This window comes from Pelophylax lessonae (assembly GCF_965119305.1).
Source record: "Pelophylax lessonae genome assembly, chromosome: 3".
In the NCBI taxonomy this organism is placed as follows: domain Eukaryota; kingdom Metazoa; phylum Chordata; class Amphibia; order Anura; family Ranidae; genus Pelophylax; species Pelophylax lessonae.
In genome coordinates this window covers 261,883,550-261,908,480 of record NC_138770.1, presented here as the reverse complement: position 1 = coordinate 261,908,480, position 24,931 = coordinate 261,883,550, and the positions used below count along the sequence as shown (strand labels likewise).

The following is a 24,931-nucleotide window of genomic DNA, read 5'->3' as shown; positions in this document are numbered from 1 at the left end:
CATTGATTGGATGTGGGTGTAGAATGTTTTAAATCTTCCTTTGTGTACAGTGTTCTGGCACATGATCTGATTTGCAGAATAACCAGGGGCAGATGTCCAAGCCAAGCTCATACTATGCACAGTAATAGGCAGTAATAATCTCCAGATGGGTGATCAGGAGTTCAAGCAGAGGCCAGGATGGTTGGGCTATGTAAGACCGTTATGCTCCCCTGGTAGATTCTCCAGAATAAAAAAAAAAATGATCATATTTAATAGTGACTTTGGCAACCTCATAAAGGGCAGGCGGAGGTGACATTTGCGAGGGAGGTCCCTCCCCTGGTCTCTCCAAGATTTGTAAAATGTAGCTCTTTCATTCAACACATTTGCATATATCACATATGGAAATCTGAGCTTTAGATTAATGTACCTTTATAATATCTAAAGGAGAAGGCAGACCTAAAGGTAGAAGCATAAATACAGTCAAGCCTCTCGTGTTAGCTTCTTGAAACAACTCGCTGTATATGATATGCAAAAAGCTAAAATGATTTGATTGATTGTTTGTAACCCACATGGAAAATTCAGGCAGTTGTAGGAGACAGTACACAGATATAGATTGCAGCAGTATTGAATGGGCTTGTTATCACCTTTACTTTTATATTTAAGGTACCATGTTAATGAATTCTGTTCCATCCTGTTATTACATAGTGAAAAATGTCAATACGTAGTGCTGCACTGCAAACCACTGACTTGTATAGCTTGACCTATAATTTATCATTGTATTGTGCTCTGTGTTTGCGGTGAATGAATGTTATTTCTAATCAATAAGTAGGTATCTAAACTTGGTATCCTCTCCAGCATACCGCATGTTTGATGTACAGATAAGCAGTAAACTCTTTGTAGTTTTCAACAGCAGACATTTCCTCTCCAATTACTGTACAGCCATTTTACTGGGGAGCTTCACAAAAAGCACATTGTGTTTGTGGTAGAAATTATGATTTAGGTTTTACTAAAGTAATTGAACAATTTGTGAGAGACCTTTTCTAATGCATTGCATAAAGAAAAGGGAAGATGGTATGTTATCTAAGATTAGCATGAAATGCTTTATTTGTATAATGGAAGGTTTACAATCAGAGCATAAATGCTGCATATTATCACTTTTGCACAGGCCTATCATTCTTTGGTTTAACATAGCATTTCAGAATTTCATACATAATACTTTATAAAGTAGTGTTTCTAAAGTGAATCCCCTTATAACAAGTTACCCTTTTTTACTGTACACCTAAGGTTCAGAGCTGATCACTCGCCACATGAGCAATTACATGTGAGTGGCCACGATTAGCTGTGGGAGCCAGCAGCTTCCCGTTTCTTTTAATGGGGCTGCCTCCTGCAGCTAAAGCTGGTCATACATTCTGCAATTTTCTTATTCAATTTCATTTAGATTTACCTTTAATATGTAGTGCAAGGGCCTGCTTGATTACATACAAATTGTAAGTGTTTAGGTTTGACCTTATATTAAATTGTTTTGGTAAATCTAAAGGAAAATTGTATAATGTATGGCCAGCATTAAAGTAGAGTTCCAGCCAATTCTGTGTTTATTAAAAGTCAGCAGCTACACCTGTCCCACGATCCAGTGATGCAGCCACCCGAAGCCTCGGTTCTCTCCCTCTCCTCTCCCCGGCATCACTAGTGTGGGCACCCAGCTGTGACAGCTTGCGGCTTCACTGCTGATGCACACTGCGCATTCACGAGTCGTGCTGCGCGTCCTGAATGGCCGAGCAATCTTCTGGAACCTGTGATGTGTCCCAAAAGATTACAAGGAGGGAGGGGGAGAGTAGAACTAGGTCAAAACTAGGTACCCCTGAAAAAAAAAAAAAAGACATGCCTAATGTGGCATGTCAGGAGTCCTTAAAGTGGAACTCTGCTTTAAAGTGGTGGTGTTCTCCCATTGGACACTTGTACCTACAGGTAAGCTCATATTAAAGGTATAAGCAATATCTCCTAAACATGCACCATTTAGGAGATATTCAGTGTCTCTGCAGCCGGTGATATCACCGACGCATGTGCTGCATACCACATTATGATATTACCTTGCAGGGAGAAGATTTTAATTTTTTTTTCAGTTTACTTCCACTTTAATTTTGGGAACCCCCACTGGGGATCTCACATCTGATCCATGTCAGGCCCATTCATAGGTGTGATCATCTATGTTTTGAACAGCTAACATGCGTAATACCAACTAATGGTATACAAGTTGTTACCCAATTCACAGTGACTTACAAATTACTTTGCAGTCATTTACCACTTTTGTCAGACTTATGTAGCAACTCACGTTAAAGGGGAAGTACAGCCAAAGCTTGTTTGGCTGTACTTCTCCAGTGGATCATAGGAGTGCAGTTCTTTCTGCACTCCTATGACCCATTTTCAGCAGAGAGCGGGCTGAAGTCCACTCTCTGCTGACGTCACAGAGCCGGTCCAGGCTCGGGCGTCTTCACGACCATAGAGTTGGTATACACCCACATGCCTGGACTGTCACCCAACTCAGCCTCTCAGCGAGCCGCTGAGAGGCTGAGCCAGCCGCTCCCGCCCCCTACACAGCCCAGAGCTCCAGTGAGCGAGGAGGGGGCAGAGTAGAGAGCTCTCTGCTCAGGGAGCTGTCAGAACCAAGCTATCTGCGGCGTTCGATCTCTCAGTTCTCAGTGTAAGAGGTGCCAAGGGACAGATGCAGCATCAGACCGATGTGGCATTCACCAAGGTAAGTATGATTCTAAGATTAAAATAAAAAACGTACATCTCTTTTAATGGCCATTGTTCATTCTCTTTAGAACTGCTTCACTCCTTGCACAAGTCTAGGGCAATGCAAAAGCAACCATAGCAGGTCAACTGCAATGAAATTTGAATGATCTCAGAAGCATCTCAAACTGATGTCAAAAACACTTTGGCGTTTGTCTATCAAAGTTTGTTGACACAGGCGCTAACTTTCACTTATTCAAAGGCTTTAATCAGTAGCATGTTAATAGTAAGAAAGCCTTGTTCTGACATTTCTTCCTGTATGAGCGCAAACTCTCTGTCCTTCTGTGAAAAACAGTCATGTTCGATGGATAATCACTCAGGTTTGTGTATGATTTGGGCATTTGATCACATTGCTTCTGTATAGAATGCCTGAATAGCAGACCCTGCATGTGCTGTACAAATTAGCTACAAAGATGGGTTGAAAACACTATTGCACCTAATTATTACATCTAATTTATCCTAGAATTTACCTTAAACCTTTCAATTCACACTTCCTAAATTGTTTCCAACAGAAAGTGTATACAACCTGAGAGAAGAGAATAGGCAGCTAAGAAAGGCACATCAAGATGTCCACACTCAGCTGCAGGATGTCAAGGTGGGTAACTTTTCTGAAACAGAATGGAATAGTGTGAGTACAGAATAAGAATTATAATGTTAATAATATGATCAGAATTGGTGCCCATGTAACAAACACATGGTAATTTGTTAACTCAGGTATTTGTTGAAGATGATGATCCTACTGATTAACCATTTGCCATTCATAGGCTGTTTATAAACAGCCTGGACTTCAGTTGGTTAAACGCAAGTATTATATCTAGCCTCAGCCTTGAGCCTGGTGCCATTTTTTTTTCAGCCAACGAATAGCTTTTGAGTAAAAGTGATATGAACTGCTTTTACAGTACTATGAAGAACCACCAGCTGCCATGGTGTCCGGCCTCTTCCGTTTTTCCTAGGGAGCCTAAGACACCTGTAAACACCTGTAGTTTCTGGATTCTAAGCAGAAGGAGCTCACCAAACATTCCTTTCCAATCTTGTTTGCAATTAATAGACCCTGAAGAGATGAGCATTTCTTCACTTCTGGCTGCTGTGGCAGGGTAAGCTACTAATCCAGCACAATCTGTGTTTTTGATTAGCTGCAGTGGAGGGCAGAGGTGACATTAGTGGTCTAATAGATCCCTAATGTCTCCATGAAAAAGGACCTGTCCCCTGCTAAAAAAAAAATAAAAAATTGCAAATTACTTTACAAGAAATTAAAAGCAACCCCATTGCTCTGCGCAAACATGCAAATGCATGTGTAGAGTGTGCCTGTTTATGTAAACATCGACCACACATTAGGTATCACTGCGAATGTCAGAAGGAGAGCTATAATTCTAGATCCAACACGCTCAGTTAACTCTAAACTGATAACATAAAGGCTTTTAAAACATTGCCTATGGCCAATTTTAGGTATCACAAATTTTTGCCATTTCACGGGTGCACAAAATTTAAAAACTTGACATGTTTGGTATCTATTTCTCAAAGTAACACTTTTATATATTAACAAAACATTGAGCCCCCGTTCACATAGGGGCGACGCTACTTCGCACTGCGACCTCCGAGGTCGCGTTGCGAGCAGCGCGCCGCTACCTCGGAGCGGCCGCCACGGACTTCATAACATTGAAGTCTATGGCGGTCGCCTCCGGGTCGTCCCAAAGAAGCTCCGGACCCTTTTTCTAGGTCGGAGCGACTTGTGTCGCTCCTATTAGAACGGGTCCGCAGCTTCCCTATGGGAGGCGACCTGCGGCGACCTGTGAGGCGACCAGGTCGCCTCACAGGTCGCCCTAGTGTGAACCGGCACTGAGTATTATATTGTATTTGTGTGCAGTAAAATTAATTTTAATGTACTTTTTCCTGAAAATATAGATTTAATAAATATTTGCCCAAAAATGGTAACATAAAAAAATTGCAACTGTCACTGTTTTGTTCAACAGGGCCTTACTGGACTTCAAGTGGTTAACCACTTAGCTCAAGAAGATTTTACCCCCTTTCTGACCAGGGCTTTTTTTGCAATACGGCACTGACAGTTGCACGGTCGTGCGACGCTGTACCTAAATAAAATTGATGTCCTTTTTTTCCCCACAAAAAGAGCTTTCTTTTGGAGGTATTTGATCACTTCCTGCAGTTTTTTTTTTTTTTTTTTTTTTCGCTAGAAACAAATAAAAAAAAAAAGAATTTTGAAAACAAAAAAAATATATATTTTTTACTTTCTGCTATAAAACACATCCAATAAAAACATTTAAAAATTTAATTTCTTCATCAATTTAGGCCAGTATGTATTCTTCTACTTGTTTTAAGTAAAACAATCCCAATATCCCATGTATTGGTTGGTTTGCACAAAAGATATCAGGTCTACAAACTATAGGAAAGATTTATGGACTTTTTATATATTTATTTTTATGATTAATGGCGGGGATGAACGATTTTTAGTGGGACTGTGACATTGCGGCGGACAATTCTGACATTAAATGACACTTTTTGGGGACCAGTGACTCCGATACAGTCATCAGTGCTAAACAAAAAAGCACTGTCACTGTATAAATGACACTGGCAGGGAAGGGGTTAACATCAGGGGCGAGCAAAGGGTTAAGTGTGCTCCTAGGAATTGATTTCTAACTGTGTGGTCTGCCTTGTTTACAAGCTCAGAATGATGTCCAATCACAGTGCTAGCGGGGCTCCAGTGGCGCTCGTGCGCGCCCCAGATCTCATGCACAAAACTACGTTCATGTACGTGATTTTGCACAGCCAGGTCGCCTTGCCACAGTATATATGCGGCAGGCGGTCCGGAAGTGGTTAAAGTAAACCTGAGCACTAAATTGCAGGTATAATGCGATCATATCTCTCGCTATGTCCCTGTAAAACTTCTGGGATCTTACATGCAAGCTGCATAGAGCCTTGACTTCCTTCCAAGTCAAGATTGAGCACTTCTTCAAGTTCTGTATCCCACAGATACAAACAAATTGTTAAAATAGAGGAACCCTGCAGAGCCAATAAGTATTTTTTGTTTGATTTCAAATTAAACCCATGTGTTCCAGTGTAGCCCCTTTGGATCCTAGGTACAGACTGTGCTTAGAACATCAGCTGCCCTCTAAGATTAAAATGATACCACATGAAGCAAATAGCTGACAATGTTCTCCGCTACATGACAATGAAATTCGAGCATGCACATAGTGAAAATGCAGAAAACTTGGAATCCCTCTAAATAGTCTTACCCCTCTACATAGTGGATACCATTGAGCTAGCAGGATCACCAGATATTTACATTTTTTATAGACTTTTAAAAGAATAGAAAAGCACACGTAGCGAGACAAAATACGTGTACACCTTTAGATGAATTTGCAAGCTTTGGGTTTACTGACACTTTAATCTAACCCTTCCACTGATTTCAAAATCTAAAAATGAAACCTTACCTCTAAAATTAACACAGGCTGCCAAATTCTTAAGCTCTACCCCTAAAAATAATTCTCTTTAACACCTGACACTTCGCCCTCAAACTCATGCTGAACTGTCCCAACTTACACTGATCCTAAAACCTTACCCTTTATCTCACTCTATCCTTAACCTCACTCCTAAAATTAACACATAATCTTAACTTAACCCCTAACATGCTTACACTGTAAGTGATTGTAGGGGTTCTTTATTTATTTTAATAAAAAACCAAACATGTAATACTTACTACTCTGTTCAATAGTTTTGCCCAGAGCAGCCCTGATCCTCCTCTTCTCGATTCCCCTGTTGGCGCTCCTTACTCCACTCCCAAGCTGAGTGCTATGGGGGCTCGTTTCCAAGCCCTGCTCTGTGTCTATAAGTCACACAGAGCGGAGCTCGATCCAACCCCGGCTCCCTTGTCCCTGGTTCTGATCAACAGCAGTGGGAGCCAGTGGCTCCTGCTGCCGTATCTGATCCAATGAGGCACGAGAGAGCCGAGACACTTGGCTCCTGTGCACATCTCTGGATGGAGATCGGGCTCGGGTCTGTATTTAGGGGGGCTGCAGGGGAAGCTGCATGCAGAAGGTTTTTTACCTTCATGCATAGAATGCAGTAATGTAAAAAAAACCTTCTGCCTTTACAACCACTAAATTAGTCTAAATTCAGGTTCCTTACCCTCTTGTATTAATTGTAATATTAACTTGTCTTGACTGCTTTCTTCTTTGCTGCTTTTTTGAGTGATCCATAGTAGGGCTGTATGACCGGTACTATAAAATTTGAAGAGGGACAAGCTAGATGAAAGCAACATAAATTCACAGGTGGGGGGTCACTGGAAATGTACTTTGTAATGAACAAATGTACAGTAGGTTACATAGTCAATTTGGGGTAGCCATGACAAATTATTTGCAGACAAAACATTTTGTGATGTTTTTTTTTTTTTTTTAAAGGCTTGGAAATGTTTGGCCTTTTTTCATTGTTTTCAATATCACTGTCATACATATAAAATAAAGCATGTGCTAAGAAATGTGTGACATTTACATATTCTTGTGTAAACCTGTTTAAGCTAGCATTCATTTGCTGCAATCTGTTTTTAGGACATAAAATCTTGAGCATCATCTATCTGCCATAATATGATTTTACACTAAAATACCTGCTGTGTTATATCAATGTGTACTCGTCTTGGAATTTTTTTTATTTTATTTGTGTTAAACTCTTTTTGGACTTTCACCTACTAGTGTATTTTTTAAATTACAAGTATTTAAATGTTGCTTTTACTATATTATAGTAGTTATGTTACCATTCCTTATAATATTACAAATATATCATACAATACTTCTTCTTTCAATATAGCAACAGCATAAGAACTTGCTCTCTGAACATGAACAAGTTGTAATGAGCTTGGACAACCACAAGAGTGCGCTGGCTGCCGCACAGGTTAGATGAAAATGACAGCTCTGGCATTATAACCTATAACTGTTTGCAATGGTTAAATTGCCGCTCTTCTCTGTGTGCATGTGGACTTGGCCTTATCTAACCTTTTTGAGTACTGGCTGCAGTTGTTTCTGGTATAGTGAATTGGGGAACTATTCTCTAATAACACTTAAAAAGCATGGAGAGACAAAAACATGACCTGTCTTTTATTTGCCTCTACGTTATGTATTGCATGGCTTCTGGGAAAGAAGGCTAACACCTTTTTTTTTTTTACACAAAAGCATCTTTTAACACTGACTAATACCTTTATTATTTTTCTTGACCTGACAAGTTTTGTGCATTTCTGTTTATATCTGTTAAAGCAACAAAGGTAACTAGTTCTACATTCAACTGTAACATTTTTAAGACCAATTTTATTTTCCTGACCTAAGACACTTGTGACCAGTTCTGTGGATAAATGAGCTTTCTTATGAAATAGAAACATTTTTTGTACCAATAAAATCAGTGGCTCAAAAAAGGCACACATACAACTATCTGATCAGAGCTTACAAGTACAGGAAATGTGCATGCATACTGTGAATGATTGTTTCACTTACTTGAGATGGCAAAATACATTCACAATAAAATAATTTAATCCACAGATTGATTTTTATGTCAACGTTTAGTTATGAAAATTGTTTATACAAAACTGTCACATAAGAACAAACGTTCAGTTATTGTTGTCACATTTCCTAAGATTACTGTATAGATTTGGGTAGCCTTAGTCTGGGAGATAAGATGGTGAAATCTGTAAACATTATTACACTGGTATTACGGTTACATGATTACTTAGATTGTCTCTGATTCCCACACACGCTCCCGGGATACGTTCAGATATGCTATTTCACACATGAAAATTGGGGTCAAATAGAATGATGTAACTCTGGTTACAACATATCATAAGATGCAGACAGACCTTGTTCTGTTTTGGGAGCTGTGAAGTGTTAAAACTCTAAACTATTAAAATTAAGTTGTTATATGAAATATACATAGCCCCTTAATTCATCTGGGGTAAACCACGTGTAGGGACCAGCGTTGTACAGGCATATATAAATATACATGCAGCGCTAAATATACAGTGGATATAAAAAGTCTACACCCCCCCCCCTGTTAAAATGTAAGGTTTCTGTGATGTAAAAAAAAAAAATGAGACAAAGATAAATAATTTCAGAACTTTTTCCACCTTTAATGTGACCTATAAACTGTAAATCTCAATTGAAAAACAAACTGACATATTTTAGGGGGGGGGGGGGGGGAGTAAAAATAAAAACTAAAATATTGTGCCTGCACACCTTATAACTGGGAAAGGAGCTGTGTTCAGAATTTAGCAATCACATTCATACTCATGTTAAATAAGGATCATTACACACCTGTAGTCATTTAAAGTGCCTCTGATTAACCTCAAATAAAGTTCAGCTGTTCCAGTCGGTCTTTCCTGACATTTTCTTAGTTGCATCCTACAGCAAAAGCTATGGTCCGCAGAGAGCTTCCAAAGCATCAGAGGGATCTCATTGTTAAAAGGTATCAGCCAGGAGAAGGGTACAAAATAATTGCCAAGGCATTAGATATACCATAGAACACAGTGAAGACAGTCCTCATCAAGTGAAGAAAATATGGCACAACAGGGAACTGGATGTGTGTAGACTTTTTATATCCACTGTAGATGTTATAAAAAGTCCACATTGACTTCAATAGCAAAATAGATGTTGTTACATTTGTCATAAAAGTCCATATAGATTTCAAAAGGAAAGTCCCAACACCAGCTTCAATGTGAAATGACCACACCACTGTAATAAAGCTAAGCAGCTTACCAGACAAAGTTGACCCTCAAATTATAGAGTGGTTACAAAATGCCTTACAGTTGTTGGGTCCAATGACTCCTAATCATTCCAACATTAACCTTGCTGATTACTTGATCTTCAGCAATAATGGATAAGGGGTCAGAAGAGCTGTGCCTTTAAACCAAGTTGCCGTAGGCTTCATACATCACACATCAACAGGAAATACCACTACAAGTGCATCAGACTCCTTGCTGTAGTGCTTTTCCCACCCTGATTCCTTTCACACGTGTGGATTGGCTATGCTTACCTGTAGTTGTTCAGGCATACCACAGCAAAACAGGTAATAAATAGTATTTACTATATATTTTGTAGCTTATTTGCCTTCCTAGTTCCTTGTAGTAGAGCCACTTTCTGTCTATATACATGTACTGCAGTGATGGCTGCATGACGTCTCTCAGGACGAGTTCTCTTATGGTGACGGCAGTGGACCATGTCTGGGTAATGTTTGTTGAAATTATAATTTAGATTCTCCTTTTGTCAGGGTGACAACACAGGGATACAGCTGGGATATGAGAACAGAGCTTGATCACCCTGTAACAGAAATCACCTCTATGGCAGGACCACCAAGTATTATTTTGGGAAAGCTGCAGATTTTAAAATATTGAGCACTTTTGAATTTACTTTACAGTGTTTAAAGCTTATATGGGGTGTTAGTGATTAGGTTTACAATTACTATTAAATAAATGATATAATTTTTATAGTACTTTGCAGTCTATGCATTTGCCTTGTTTGGTAGCTAGTCCAACAGTCACTTTTTTGTTTAGAGCGCTAATGTAAAATGAAGGACAGTGGTATCTACAAGACTTTTCATTATAGTTTTATAATTGTCAGATACAGAGACGCAAACCTATGCATAATAAATGGGATAAAGTAAACATTACCTGAATGGCTTTACATCATTGTGTCAGACTTTAACTATAATTTTACGAAGCTGTAAACTAATTTTATCATGCCTGCATTCTTTTGCTTTAGCAGCTCTTTCCTACCAAGTGGAAGAAAATGTTAAAGGGATTTATGTTGCGCTTCTAATTCTGAGTAGTTGCTTCAGAGGCATTTGTCATTATTTTCTTTCTTCATGACCTACTGCTCAGTCATGTCCTGAATGCTGAAAAACAACTGTTGTCGCCTCCTGACTATATGTCAATTTGCAGTCTGCCAAGATTTGAAGAAGATTTAACCTTCCTTGCATCAGGCCTCAGGATTACATGACTTTAATTTATTTCCTATAAATCCTAAACCAAGACATCCCTTTGACAGTTGTTCCTTTGGTACTTTGCCTGGAAGTATAATGTTAATGTGTGGGTAGGATGGATCTATCATTCATTTACATTTGCAATGTTTCAGGAAATGTTTTTAATTCCTCTAATTAGCACTTTCTTCTTTGTACTGATACCCAGACTGATGAATGGGGGTCAGCCATACTTGGATGTGCAAATGCTGTTACAGCACTGATTAACTCCACTCTAGGATGCATGCTGCTAACAATGTTAAGCATTTGTCCCCTTGGTCTTGTGTGTCTTTCAGAACCAAGTGGAAGAATTTATGCAACTTAAAAATGCTTTGAATAAAGTTTCAAGCCTTCGACAGTTAGAAAAAAGCACACAAACCACAATCCCTAGAGTGGTACCATCAGTCTCCTCCATGCAAGGACATTTAGCAGTACAGGAATCTGCAGTACATAGTAAACTCATACAGGTAAGTTGTGCTTTGGCATTGTTGAAAGATTGAGACCATTGGTCAAAGCAGTGGAAACTGAAATTCAATGTTTCTAAATTTAAAATAATTTACCTAGGGAAAAAGAATCCCTTGGTACAGTACAATATTGGAGAAACGGTGTTGGTCAGCACTACAGCGGAAAAAAAATTGAGAGCATTTATTTACGATAATTGCAAAATGAGCAAACAGTGGGAAAAGAGAATAGAATTCTAGAATGCATCAATAGAGGAGTCACCAGAGGGAGGAAGGACGTCCTGATTCCCTTATAAAGAGCTTTAATTAAACCTCATTTGGAATATTATGTCCAGTTCTGGAGAACTTACTTATAAAAAATATATTGATTAGATAGTCCAGAAACAGGCAACAAAATGGTCAGGAAAAAAAGAGAAAGAGGAGACAGGATTGAAACCTTTAAATACATCATGGAGGTGAATACATTTCAGAAGGGCAGTATTTTCAATATTAACCTCAAGAACATGGAGACATGACCTCAAACTAGCAGAGGTAATTTTAAAACTTATCTTAGAAAGTGCCATTATACTGAAAGACTAAAGAGCTAGAGGTAGTGAGTCAGTCAACAGTAAGTGGATCCAAACATGCTTGGGACAAAAAAAAAAGCAAAACATTAGCCTTTAAAAAAAAAAAATTGAAAAAAAAATGGGACAGATTCGATGGACCACTTGGTCTTTTTTTTTCTGCCGTCACCATTCTATATTTCTGACTGGCTGATGGACTTTGAGGAGGCATGCTGACAGATATGGACAGTGCCTGATTTTTAGGAAAATGGTCCCAGTTACCCCTTGGCTACAGTGATGTTAAATATTGTCCAAACTATCTTGACACCCAGTGTCCACATACTGGGTGGAATTAGCCGGAGTTCTGCAGAAAGAAGGGATTAACTTCATCGAAGTGTCATAAAATGTCACCTTATTGTCAGGAAAGGGCTCGTCTGCTGGTGGCACTGTGGCTCCCAGATCCATAGACTACAGTTCCAGCATCCACGAGCGGGTGTCTCTCAGCAGCCAAAAGCTCATAGCATTAGTCATCACCTGATGCATGTTGCAGGAAGTATATTTACGTCCTGTCTTTCCTTCTCTTGCTGCCTTGGTGTTGTCCCCATGTGCCCCTGACCTGCGTTTCTGTGTTCCTGTATCTTGCATCCTGTTTCTTGTACCTGGACCCTGATCCCGACCCTGTGGCCTGATACTTTCCTACCTGCTCTCTCCGTCTCCTGTTACCCTTTTCCTGTCCTCTCCTGCTCCCAGCTCCATCTGCTTGATTTCCTCCCGTGTATGATCCTGGCTCTGTTATGGTTACGCTTGCATTCCCTATTTGCTGTATGTTTGGTGTAGGCAGTTGTGCATTGTGTGTCACTATTTGGTTATCTGGTTTGTTTTACACAGTTTGGTTTATTGGAGGTGCGTTTTACATTTATGATGTTCACTTATTTTTAAATAAATTATATTCTTTTACACTAAATTTGTGCATGAAATTTTCCGTGCCAGTCCACACAATTCTAGTCACACCAGCAGCTGACACTTATTCCACTCTATGCTCAACAGTGTGCAGCAATGTTTTCTAATGCATTGTGCTGTGCACTGTGTAAAATTTTTATGCAGCACACGCCAATACACCTGTATGGTGTGCACATGGCATGCAAAAAGCAGTTGTTTTCTCTGTTCTCCTTGCTTGGAGCCTACATTGGTCAAGACACCTGCTGGGAAGGAATCCTATGGGAAAATGACTGGAGGTTAAAAAAAGAAAGCAATAACTGCTGCTGTCAGCTCCCAGCATGGGCCCAACCTGCAGTTACATGCTTTTATGAACTACTGCTAACCTAATTTCACTATTTGTTGTAGTACAGTACTCCAACTCAATGTCATGGTTCCAGCTTTTGAACAGTTGTGACAGTGATAATTAAAGCATAGCTGTAGAAAGCAGAGTGGCCACAGCATCAGATTTATGGGAATTCTGCATAGTATTCTGTTAGGGGTAAAGAGATTTGGAATGGAGGGTGGAAGAGGGGGCAAGGTCAACTGAGGGGGAGGGGGGCTGGGTGCTGGTTGTGGTCTAGCATATCTCTTCCTTTATGTGTGTTGTAAAACCTCTGCAAATACATTTAAATACGATTATTTTACTAAGAATTTAGAAACACATTTCTACGTGTGTACATTTTGCAAATTCCTTTAAATAAAACCACTGTTAGATGACACAGCTATGTGTGCAGATAATGAGCTTGTATAACAAAATGAGGCTGAAAGCAGCAATTATGTAAATTCCCATAGCAACCTATTTTGTGTCATTTTACCAGCGTCCGGATCAGAGGGGTAAACAGGCGGCTGGGAGACAGTACAATCAACTTAAAAAGCAGCTTTATTCAGCAAAACAGAAAATAATGACAGACTTGGTCTTCATGGGCAGTTCAAACAAAACAAGGAACTCTTCACCCGAGTACAACACTGTTCAGCATCCCTGCCACAACATATTCAATATTGCAAGTCCCAGTTACAGGCCTGCTCACCCAGCAGTTTCAAGTCAGAGTAAGGACGCTTCCATCCAGCATCCAGGTCTTCCACCACTGATAGCAAAACAGCCATCAACCGTCCTCTCTGACCAGCTGCCTAATAAACAGGCCTGAAAGGGAAGTTCCTGCACTCTTTAATTAACCCTCTGGACCTGCCCCAGGCTGACTCTCTACATATCCCCTCTGTTCCAGGCCAGATATCTGGACACTACGCCCAAAATGGCCATAGACCCAGGAAAGGGCATCAAGATTACAATGCACATTACCAGGTCTATGCACTATTTTCCCAATCTGAACCTACATCCTCTCTAGACCAGATTGCTGATTTGTACCTATAGTGCTCTCGATCAGGTCCCATTAAGCGGTAAACTTCCTGGAAATTTACTGGCAGAATGGGCTGTACCAGTCTAACCAGTCTAGGGAAACTCACTCCAAAATCTTAGTGGAAGTCATTTCCTCAGGTTTCAGCCAATCCTGGAACAGGTGCATTAGATGATACAGCTGCACATGGGCAGGCTTAGTCCTGTCAAAGCGCCAGCCATGAACGTGGCTCGTCCTCAAAACAAGTCACTCCCAGTCTGGCTAGTAATTCCACCTTTAGCAGTTTATAATCCCATGCTGACACTGAGGCCAAATCTCAATATGCCTGTTCAGGATCTGCAGTCAGGAAAGGGGCCAGCACATCCGCCCAGTCTTTCTCAGGCAGACCTTCCCTTGTTGCAATCCACCTAAACATTGCTATATAAGCTTCAACGTTGTTTGGGGCTGTCATCCTTTGCATGGTCCTCCTGCACAGCCTTCCAAGGGTCACTGCTGTCTCTAAACCCACTATCTGTTCAACCAGTAAGCGTTTGGCATCTCCTTTTAAACAGCTGCTGTCTGTGTAAGGACCTGCTCTTGGCGGGCCTGTCTATTAGCCAGTATCAGTTGTTTAATTAGTTCCTCAATTGCTTTATCTGATGCTTTTATAACCTGTGCAACTTTGACCCAGGACATGGGTATGGCCTGAAACCCTGCATCCCCCCCCCCTCCCAGTCGGCTGGAAGACAGTTGAATCAACTTAAAAATCTGCTATATTCAGCAAAACAGAAAGTAATGAAATACTTTGTCTTCATGTGCAGTTCAAACAACACAAGGAACTCTTCTCGTCAGTACAACACAGTCTTTTTAAATAATGTTCAGCATCCCAGCAACAACATATTCAATATTGCAAGTCCTAGTTACAGGCCTGCACACCCAGAAGGTTCAAGTCAGAGTAAGGAGGCTTCTATCCAGCATCAAGGTCTCCTCACCAATGATAGCAAAAACAGCCCTTAACCTGCCTCTCTGACCAGCTGCTTAATAAACAGGCCTGAAAGGGGAAGTACTAGTCCTCTTCAATTAACCCTCTCTCAACCTGCCCAGGCTGACTCCCTACACTGTAAATAACATCAATGAAGAGTGGTTTAGAATCACCTGGTTAGATGAGTATCTGGTTTCTATAGGTTAACATATTTAGCAAATTGTCATTTAATCCACCAGCAAAAATGTTAATGGGCCCCCAACAGAAAAAAACACAATTGAACAGCAATCCTATTACCATTGCAGGTGGTATTAAAGTTGTTGTAAATCTCTAATATGAAATATGAACAAAGCATATCCCTCTATACCAGGGATATTGAATTACAATTCACCAAGTTCCGGTCAGTAAAATTGTCTTCTAGCAGAGGTCTGAATATCATGTCAGTACCGTTGCGCATTTTCACATGCGCCAATCGGCATGTTGCTGCTGCACCATGCAGCTTGGTGCAGCGCAAAATTTAACTTAATTTAATAATTAATTAATTAATTAAACTTCTTTCTGTGTTTCCTGCGGGTAGTCCCATGACGTGTGCACCTAATGCACATGCACAGATCTTAACTCATTCTTACATCAGCGTCCTCAGTCCCCACTGCACATTACAGTCCCCTCCCCATTCACATCAAGATCCCTTCTTGATGAGTGTCCTCCGCTCCCCCATTACATCATCCCCCTCCTCCCCTTTCACAGTAGTGTTCTCACACTTCCTTGACATCTGCCCCTATTTACAACATTCTCCCAGTCCTCAGCTCCCCAAACATTCCAGTCCTCAGCTCCCCAAACATTCCAGTCCTCAGCTCCCCAAACATTCCAGTCCTCAGCTCCCCCAACTTTCCAGTCCCCAGCCCCCCCACATTCCAGTCCATAGTCCCCCACATTCCGGTGCTCAGCTCTCCCCACATTCCGGTTCTCAGCTCCCCCCGCACATTCCAGTCCTCAGCACCCCCACATTCCAATCCAAAGCTCCTCCCACATTCCAGTCCTCAGCTCCCCCACATTCCACTCCTCCGCTTCCCACATTCCAGCCCTCAGCTCCCCCACCTTCCAGTCATTAGCTCCCCCAAATTCTAGTCCTCAGCTTCCCCACATTCTAGTCCTCAGTTTCCCCACATTCCAGTCATCAGCTCCCCCCACATTCCAATCCTCCTCTCCCCCCACATTCCAGGCCTATTTCTGACACTTGTTTACAAGTTAAAAACAGTATTTTTTTGCTAGAAAATGACTTAAATCCCCCAAACATTATAGATTTTTTTTAAGCAGAGACCCTAGAGAATAAAATGGAGATCGTTACAATATTTTGTCACAACACATTTGCGCAGTTTAATATATAATAAAATACACTTTTTTGAATTAAAAAATAAGAAAACAGTAAAGTTAGCCCAATTTCTTTTTATAATGTGAAAGAGAATGTTACGCCAAGTAAATTGATAGCTAACATGTCATGCTTTAAAATTGCGCACTCTCATGGAATGGCGACAAATTTTGGTACTCAAAAATCTCCATAGGCGAGGCTTTAAAAATTTCTACAGGTTACCAGTTTAGAGTTACAGAGGAGGTCTAGTGCTAGAATTATTCCTCTCGCTCTAATAATCGCAGCAATACCTCACATATGTGGTTTGAACACGGTTTACATATGTTTGCGCGACTTGTGTATGTGTTTGCTTCTGTGCGCGAGCTCGGAGGGACGAGGCACTTCAAATTTTTGGCGGTTTTTTTACTTACTTTTTTTTTTATTTGTACACTGTCCCTTTACAAAAAATTTGGATCACTTTTATTCTTATTACAAGGAATGTAAACATCTCTTGTAATAGAAATAAGCAAGACAGGTTCTCTTTAATGTGAGATCTGGGGTCAAAAAGACCTCAGATCTCACATTTACACTTAAAAGCACGGGTGATCTGATCGGTTTCCCCGCTACCGATGGCTCCGGTAAGCAGGGAAAACGACCAGGAAGCGGGTGGGCACCTCTCCTGCCACCCATAAGAGTGATCCGTAGCAAATCCACCGCTGGGACCACTTTTATGTCAAAGCAGACCGCCTGCCGTGTAAAAATACCAGGGTTATGGCAACTATCTGCTGCCATAACCCTGGTATTTAACGTCAAAGTAGAGACGTAAATTCACAGTGGGCGGTCCGGAAGTGGTTAAAATATTTTTCTCCAGCAAGAACTCATCTATGTGGTCTTTTATTAAACTCTCCAGTATCTTCCCTACTAAAGTTAAAGTAATAGGTCTATAGTTACTTTGTAAAGACATTATTAAATATAGGCACCACATTGGCTCTATGCCAATCCAGTGGTACTATTTCAGTCATTAACGAGTCCCTAAAAATTAGAAACAATGGCTTTAAAATGACAGATGGTATTACACTATTGGAGTTTCCTTTATTTTTGCATTGTGATGTCCGGAGCCCCGGAGCTTCCTATGGCAACTGGTTTATTATCTGCATGAGGTGGAGACAGTGTTGAGGATAACCCGGAGCTTCTGTGGAGACATATGCTGGTTATGACCCCCTGTAATTTAAGGGGTCAACTTCTTCTGGTAAGAAGTATTTAATCTGAGCACTGGGTGGAGGTGAATGGTGAAGGCTTTTCTCATCAAGTCTAAAGTCTGCTGCTGAGACATCAGTTTGCACTGAGCACTTTAAGGACTGTATATATATTTTATTAATTCACCATATAAAGGACTTTATTAATCATTTAATTAATTCATTGATGTACTGAGTAGGTTTGCCTATAAATGCAGTTTCTATGTGTGATACATCATCACCTGAATGCACTATAGCACCTTACTGTGAGATTTGATTGTTGAGCGCAATACCCACTTTCATATCACAATATTTCACGTTTTTACGTTTATATTGCAGCTCACAGGTGGAAGCAATTCCCACAAATATTTATTCTTAAGATTTTCACCACTAATTTAATTTTGTTGGTTTTCACATCTATTTAGTTTTTGTGTTGTCAAATATCACTCCTGTTGCGCAGTTCCCCTTTTTTGGTTTGCACCAATTATTTTTTTCACATTTTAAAATGACAGAGCTCAGTTCTTTTAGGATCCATGGGTGGATTCATCTGGTCCGGGTGCTTTATCCACCTTTATTCTGTCTAAATATTTCTGGACCATATCACTTTTGAGCCATTGTGGACCATTTGGGGTGTCAATACCATTCCCAATATGGATTTGAGCTCCTCCATGTTCCTTTGTAAACACAGAGCTGAAGAAAGTATTTATTAAATGTGCCTTCTCTTTGTCCCCAGTCACCCATTTTAGATTATTTTGTAAAGGACCTACATGCTCAGACCTGACCTTTTTACTATTAACCTTCCTAGCGGTATTCCCGAGTGTGGCTCGGGGGTTAAATTTCAGTGCCAAAAGTGGTAACCCTGAGCCACACTCGGGGTACCGCTAGAAGCTCGCTGGATCCTGGAAGAGAGGGTACTCACCTTGTCCCCGGGATCCAGCGATGTATCCCGGCGGTGTGCGGTGGCCGAGCCTTCCTCCCGATGCTCTGCGCCCCGGCTTCCGTCTCCTGCGACGTGACGCTCGCAGGGGGGTGGAACCGGCGGCAAATTCAAATGGTAAAACACAAAACACACTGATACATTACAAAATAAAATAAATTCACATTAGTTTGACCCCCCCCCGTGCCCTTTCCTGCAGTTTTACTGTACTTTTTATGTATATATACAATACATACATTAACTTATTTATAGTTATTTATTATATTATAATCTATGATTTTGTGTTTCAAACTTTATCATACCCGAGATGTTATAAAGAAGAACTCGCAGTAAAAAAAAAAAAGCATATGTAAATAGTTGGTTTGGGCTGCTCATTCTTAAGAATTACATGCAAAATAATGGTACCGCTTTCAGCACCTAAAATCAGAAACGCCAGGGACGTTAATACATTTGAAGAAATTTTTGTTTTGTTTTACTATCTTTTGCAATCTGTCATTTTGTTTTCAATTGTTGCATCTTTAATTTCCTTTTTACTTATTCGTTTATATTATTTGTACCATTTAAATGATGATAGTGTTCCATCATTCTTATTATTTATAGCTTTTTTTGCTTTGGCCATGAGCCACATAGGTTTTATTTTTAGCCTTTTTAACTTATTTTTAATGGGAATATACTTGGCAGTGTGTTTGCATACAGTCTTTATAAAGAATTCCCATTTTTGTTCTGTGTTCATCAATGCCAATATTCCCTCCCAGTCTTGGAGAGCAGCCCTCATTCTTGGAAAATTAGCTTTCTTAAAGTTAAGTGTTTTTATATTTCCCGTAGGTGTTTGTTGCTTACTGCTAACATCAAATTAAATCATGCTATGGTCACTGCTACCCAGATATTCTTTTCTATGAATATTGGTAATAAGCTCTGCATGGTTTGATATTACCAGGCCCAGCAGAGCATCATTCCTAGTTGGGTCTTAACATTTTCTTGTAATAGGTTTATACATTTTTGCCCTTTAACTGTTCCAGCAGTGCCATTCCTCCAGTCAATTTTCGGGTAGGTAAAATCCCCTATTATTATCTCTATCCCTTTGCAGCCCTTTCAATCTGTACAAGGAGCGGAGTCACCACCTCCTTATTAACACTGGGATTTCTATAACAAACTCCAATGATAACCTTTGTAGTACACACACCCAAGTACAGTTCCACTCATAATGCTTCAGAGTCAGACTCCTCACACTCTCCATCAACTAGGCCCTCTTTCACACTCGCTTTGAGATCACTTCTCACATAGAGACCGACACCACCACCACCTCTTACCCTATCTTTCCCGAAAGGGAGCATAGCCAGGAATATTAATATCCCAGTCAAATGAAGAATGAAGCCAAGCCAGTTAAATCAGCAATACCAATTAAATCATAGTTCTCCTCCTGTCTGGTGCTTCGTTCTTCTGCTATCTGCATGAGTCACTTCTGACAGGTTTTCCTGATGCCAAGAAGTAAAAAGTTGATGGGGAGGGAGATTCAGCACACGGCCTGGGATTGACCGTTTCAGCTCTATTCCTGTATGCTGTGTGAAGAGAGCAGTGTTCCTTACCTCCAATCAGCTCTCAGTTCTCCTCACCAAGCTCTGAAAAGTATAACTTGAGCTCCCTACCTCCTGCATTATGGAAACTGAGATAAGCTGTATAAATTCTGCACTTTGAATAGCTGTAGAGAAGAGAAGACTGCAGATAAACAGGTACAACATATGTAGGAGGATTTGTTTCATCCCTGTGTATCATTTGATGTCAGGCTATTCACTAGGTATATGTACTGTAAGGGTTTAAAACCACTAAGACAAATGCACACCTGTGGAGGGGGAGGTTGGGTCTTATTTAGCCAGTGGACTGGAGGAAAAAGATTAAAGCGTTTTTTTTTTTTTCACTTTAAATAATCCAAGCTGGTCCAAAACAACTATTTTCTTCATTAGCTGCTGCAGCAGCTCTACACACTATATGTACGCATTTAGATTCAGCTACATAGAGTACACAGTGCTAGGTTCCAGCTGTACAAAAGAGACTTCCATCTCATACTCAAAACAAAACAGAGTCAGTCTGAGCGGTGCTTAGCCATTCATAGGCAGCTTTGTTACATAGTTACATACTTAGTGAGGTTGAAAAAGACACCAGTCCATCCAGTTCAACCTAGAAGTGTGTGCTGTCAGTAGTACATCGTTTACCCCTTTATGTTGTTGTCGTTATGGTGCCCAATCGTTTTTTTCAAACTATCGATGCTCCCTGCTGATACCACTTCTTGTGGAAGAGAATTCCACATCCTTACTGCTCTGAGGGTAAAGAACCCTTTACGTAGTTTAAGGTTAAACTGCTTCTCTGCTACGTTTAGTTAATGGCCGTGTCTTTTTAACCACTTAAGGACCAGGCCTATTTCTGACATTTGTTGTTTACAAGTTAAAATCAGTATAATCAGTATTTCTTACTAGAAATTTACTTAGAACCACAAACACTATATATATATATATATATATATATATATATATATATATATTTTTTTTTTTTTAGAGGGAGGGGTTGGGCACCTCTCCCGCCACCCGTAAAAGGGATCCCACGGCGAATCCGCTGCTAGGACAACTTTTATGTGAAAGAGGACCGCCGGCCGTGTATAAAAATACCGGGGTTATGGCTGCCATAACACTGGCATTTAATATAAAATTACTGATGTAAATACGCAGCGGGAGGTCCGGAAGTGGTTAAATTCCCTTTCCCAGAAAAGTTTGTTTCCTATGCTAGGATCGCCAGTACGGTATTTGTACATTGATATCATATCTCCTCTAAAGCGTGTCCTCTCTGGAGAGAATAAGTTCAATGCTTGTAGTCTTTCCTCATAGCTAAAGTCCTCCATTCCCTTTATTAGCTTTATTGCCCTTCTCTGGACACTCTCTCGTTCAGCACATCCATCCTTCCTGAGGCCCGGTGCCCAGAATTGGATGGCATACTCAAGATGCGGCTGGACCAGAGTCTTTATATTCTGTGAATAAATAGAAAGCTTCCTCTTATTGGCTAAGGCGGAGAGGCAGTTTGATGACATCACAACCTCTGATTCAGCCGATCAGAGGAAGCTTTGTATTCATTAACAGAATACAAAGCACCTATGAATGGCTGAGCGCCGCTCAGACCGACTCAAAATTTGTTCTAGGTGTGCGACGGGAAATCTGACTCAACCGGAAACTAGAACTGTGTGCTGTATGTATCTGAAGCTGCATGCTGTACATGCAGTGTTTACAACTGCTGCAGCATTTAGTGAAGGAAATGGTTTGTTTGGACCAGCTAGGTCAAAATGAACTAGAAAACATGGAAATTAGCTTTAGGTGTGCATTGTTTAAAAGTACACTTAAGCCGGTCAAATGTCGATCCGTGTATGGGCAGGCTGGTTGTACAAAAAATGATCTACTTATCAGCTTCTGTACAACCAGCCTGTCGCATTTTCCCTGCTTCATCAGCTATGCCGTCTATAGCTGGCAGCACTGATCAGTGTATTCTGATGGCAGGGAAGTCTCTCTGCTGTCAGAATACAATACCTCAGTGGGAAGAATTTCACCATATGCATTGAATGTGTGGATGGGAGAATCAAATCATTTTTTTCCCCACGTTTACCAAAATATCCCACAGAATAATTTCAGGGTTGCTGTCAGCCAGCTTAAGTTTAGTTGGGTGATGCAGCAGGGCAATAACCCTAAGTATCAAAGTAATTCCACTTCAGAATGGCTTCAGAAACAGAAAATGTTTTTTTTTTTTTTAAGTGGCCCAGTCAGAGCCCAGGCCTTAACCCTATAGAAATGCTGTGCTCAAGAGAACTGTTCACAGTCACACCAGACATCCTACAAATATAGCAGTTTTGTAAAGAGGTCAAAAATTCCTCCTGAAGTAGTACAGACTTGAGAAATAAGAATTGCTTGTGCGTTATCAGCTTAAGCACGTTGTGTTTGCCTATTGTTGTGACTTAGATGAGGATCGGATCACATTTTATAGCAAATTATGTCAGAAAACCAGTTAATGCGAAAGGGTTCACATACTTTTTTCTTGTCTCTGTAGCTGTGCTACTTATGGACAGCCACAAATGTATGAGCTTTTTTGAATAATTCCATGTGTAGATCTGTGTCAGTGTAGACCTGCATTTGTAGTAATGGCTCAGCCAATCACAAGTCAGTAGAGGAAGGAAGCTCTGATTTATAACATTATCATGCAGACCCTGGCAGTGTAAGCTAGTAGTAGAAGCCTTCTTCTGCTGACTCCTTGTTCACAAGTGACAACAACAGTTTTCTGCACAGTCCCTGCACCTGTGAATGGAAAATTATTTAAAGTAGTTCTAACGGTTTTTTACCTTAATTAATTCTCTATATTAGCTAAACAAACTTTCTGCAAGCAACCTCCTCCCCAAACACCCCTTATACATTTGTGCTCATAAGTTTACATACCCTGGCAGAATTTATGATTTCTTTCCCATTTTTCTGAGAATATGAATATAACACAAAAACGCATGGTTAGTGTTTGGCTGAAGCCATTTATTATCAATCAACAGTGTTTACTCTTTTTAAATCATAATGACAACAGAAACTACCTTAAATGACCCTGATAAAAAGTTTACGTGTATTGCCCCCTTTGTGCCCCCCAGCTATGTGCAGGAGAGCTGAGTCTCTCTTGGCTCCTTCTCTGCTAAAACACAGCAGTAGGAGCCGTTGGCTCCTGCTGCTGTCAATCACAGCTAGTGAGGAGATAGGGGCCAAGTTGCATAAGATAGTCTTATAGACACACAGAGCTTGCTTGGGAGCAAGCACATATGAGTTCCTCTATAGCCAACAGCTTGTTAGGGGGGCACTCAGTGAAGGGAAGAGCCAGGATCACCGGTGGGGGACCCGGGAAGAGCAGTATCAGGGCTGCTTTGTGCAATACTTATTGCACAGGCAGGTAAGTATGACATGTTTGTTTTTTTGCGTTGTTTTTTAAAATTATGCCCTTGGAATCACTTTACCTACAGTCATCCACCGCATACAGAATCGCACACATTTTTGTAAATATTTTTTCTCTATCGTTCATTGACGGACGCAGTTCTCTCTGATCCATATCAGTAGGGTTATACTGCCCTACAGGAGTAGGAAACTAGGCAGAAAAAAGTTCTGGCTATGCCTATGGGCAGTCCCGGAGGGTACACCCTCTCTCTTCCTGCATAGGTTGTCCGTTTTAATCTGCCTAGTCAGGAATAAGGACCTAGTTCCTTGCTGAGATCTTTGGTCCTGGCCCAAAAGTTTTTTTGTTATGTAGCTTCTTTTTTAGCTAGTCTTTTTTTTTTTTTTCTCCCAAACTTTTTTCCTGTGAGATCTTCAAGCAATTATGCCAGGCTGGGTGACGGGCTGGATCCATATATGCAGGCCTTACCTCCACGCTGGGTCGGCCGCAACGTAGTCCCACTGGACAGGGACTGGCCCTGCAAGTTAAACGTCTCGCCAGGACGCATACGACAGGGTCTAGGCCTATGACGCAGTGTTCCTATTTGGCCGACAGCCCCCCCCCACTCCGTTGGCGTGGGATCCTGTCAGGAGATGGCGCCCCGCCTGTGTTCCTGGGTATGGTGAGTAAATGTTTCCCCCCTTTCCCTGGCAGATTTTGGGGTGGATGCGGGCTCCCTGGGACGGTCGGACCCTCACACTCCTGGGTTTCCCTCTGTCCTGTGTGACCCCACCCTCCCATGTGGGGGACTGTTTGGGCCTACCTGATGCCTACGGCTTAGTGTGCAGGCCGCATGGGGGGCCGGGGGGTGTGCCATTCGTGGCGCTTGGTCGATCGTGCGAGGGGGGCCTCAGTCCAGGGAGCTGGTGTAGGAGGGCTGGCGGGGGATATCCCTGTGTAGCCTTGTCTGCTTCTATGGTGGCAGCCATCTTGGTACACCCGTTTCTGGCCAATTTGCGGTGGATTTTTGTGCTGTAAAGGCCGGTGGGAGTGCCCGGAGGTGTTTTTTTGGGGGAGGAGCCCCTCCCTTCATCCCGGGCAGCTTCCTGGCTCACTCCTTTCTCTGAGCCACCGCTGGGACCCTTCTATGGGGGGGTTAAATCCGATTGCTATCTGGGGACAGTGAGTTACTGAGGGTAGTCTGTCTCTTTGGGGGGGTTAAATAGTGCATGTCTGACCTCCAGGGGGCACTGTAGCGCTGTGGGGCCGCTTCTTTTAAAAAAATAAATAAATAACAAATTTAAATTTTTGTCATTTTTTTGCAAATTTTGCTTGCGGGTTCTTCAGGTTCCGTATGGACCCTGCAGGCCATGTGTCCCCACCTGACCCCCTTACGGAGGCCGCGGGGCCTT

General features: G+C 41.2%; 1 protein-coding gene across 4 annotated transcripts in view; it reads left to right on the top strand.

The window, feature by feature from the left end:
* The window catches only part of GOLIM4 (golgi integral membrane protein 4), a 220,662-nt gene that overhangs the window by 140,745 nt on the left and 54,986 nt on the right, over positions 1–24,931 (top strand). Inside the window, exons 6-8 of one of the 4 annotated variants that reach the window (XM_082252562.1) lie at positions 3,282–3,364; positions 7,585–7,668; positions 11,070–11,240. In XM_082252562.1, the coding sequence (XP_082108688.1) occupies positions 3,282–3,364; positions 7,585–7,668; positions 11,070–11,240 (338 nt within the window). The remainder of the gene's footprint in view (positions 1–3,281; positions 3,365–7,584; positions 7,669–11,069; positions 11,241–24,931) is intronic. The other 3 variants (XM_082252563.1, XM_082252564.1, XM_082252565.1) reach the window with 3 other exon arrangements.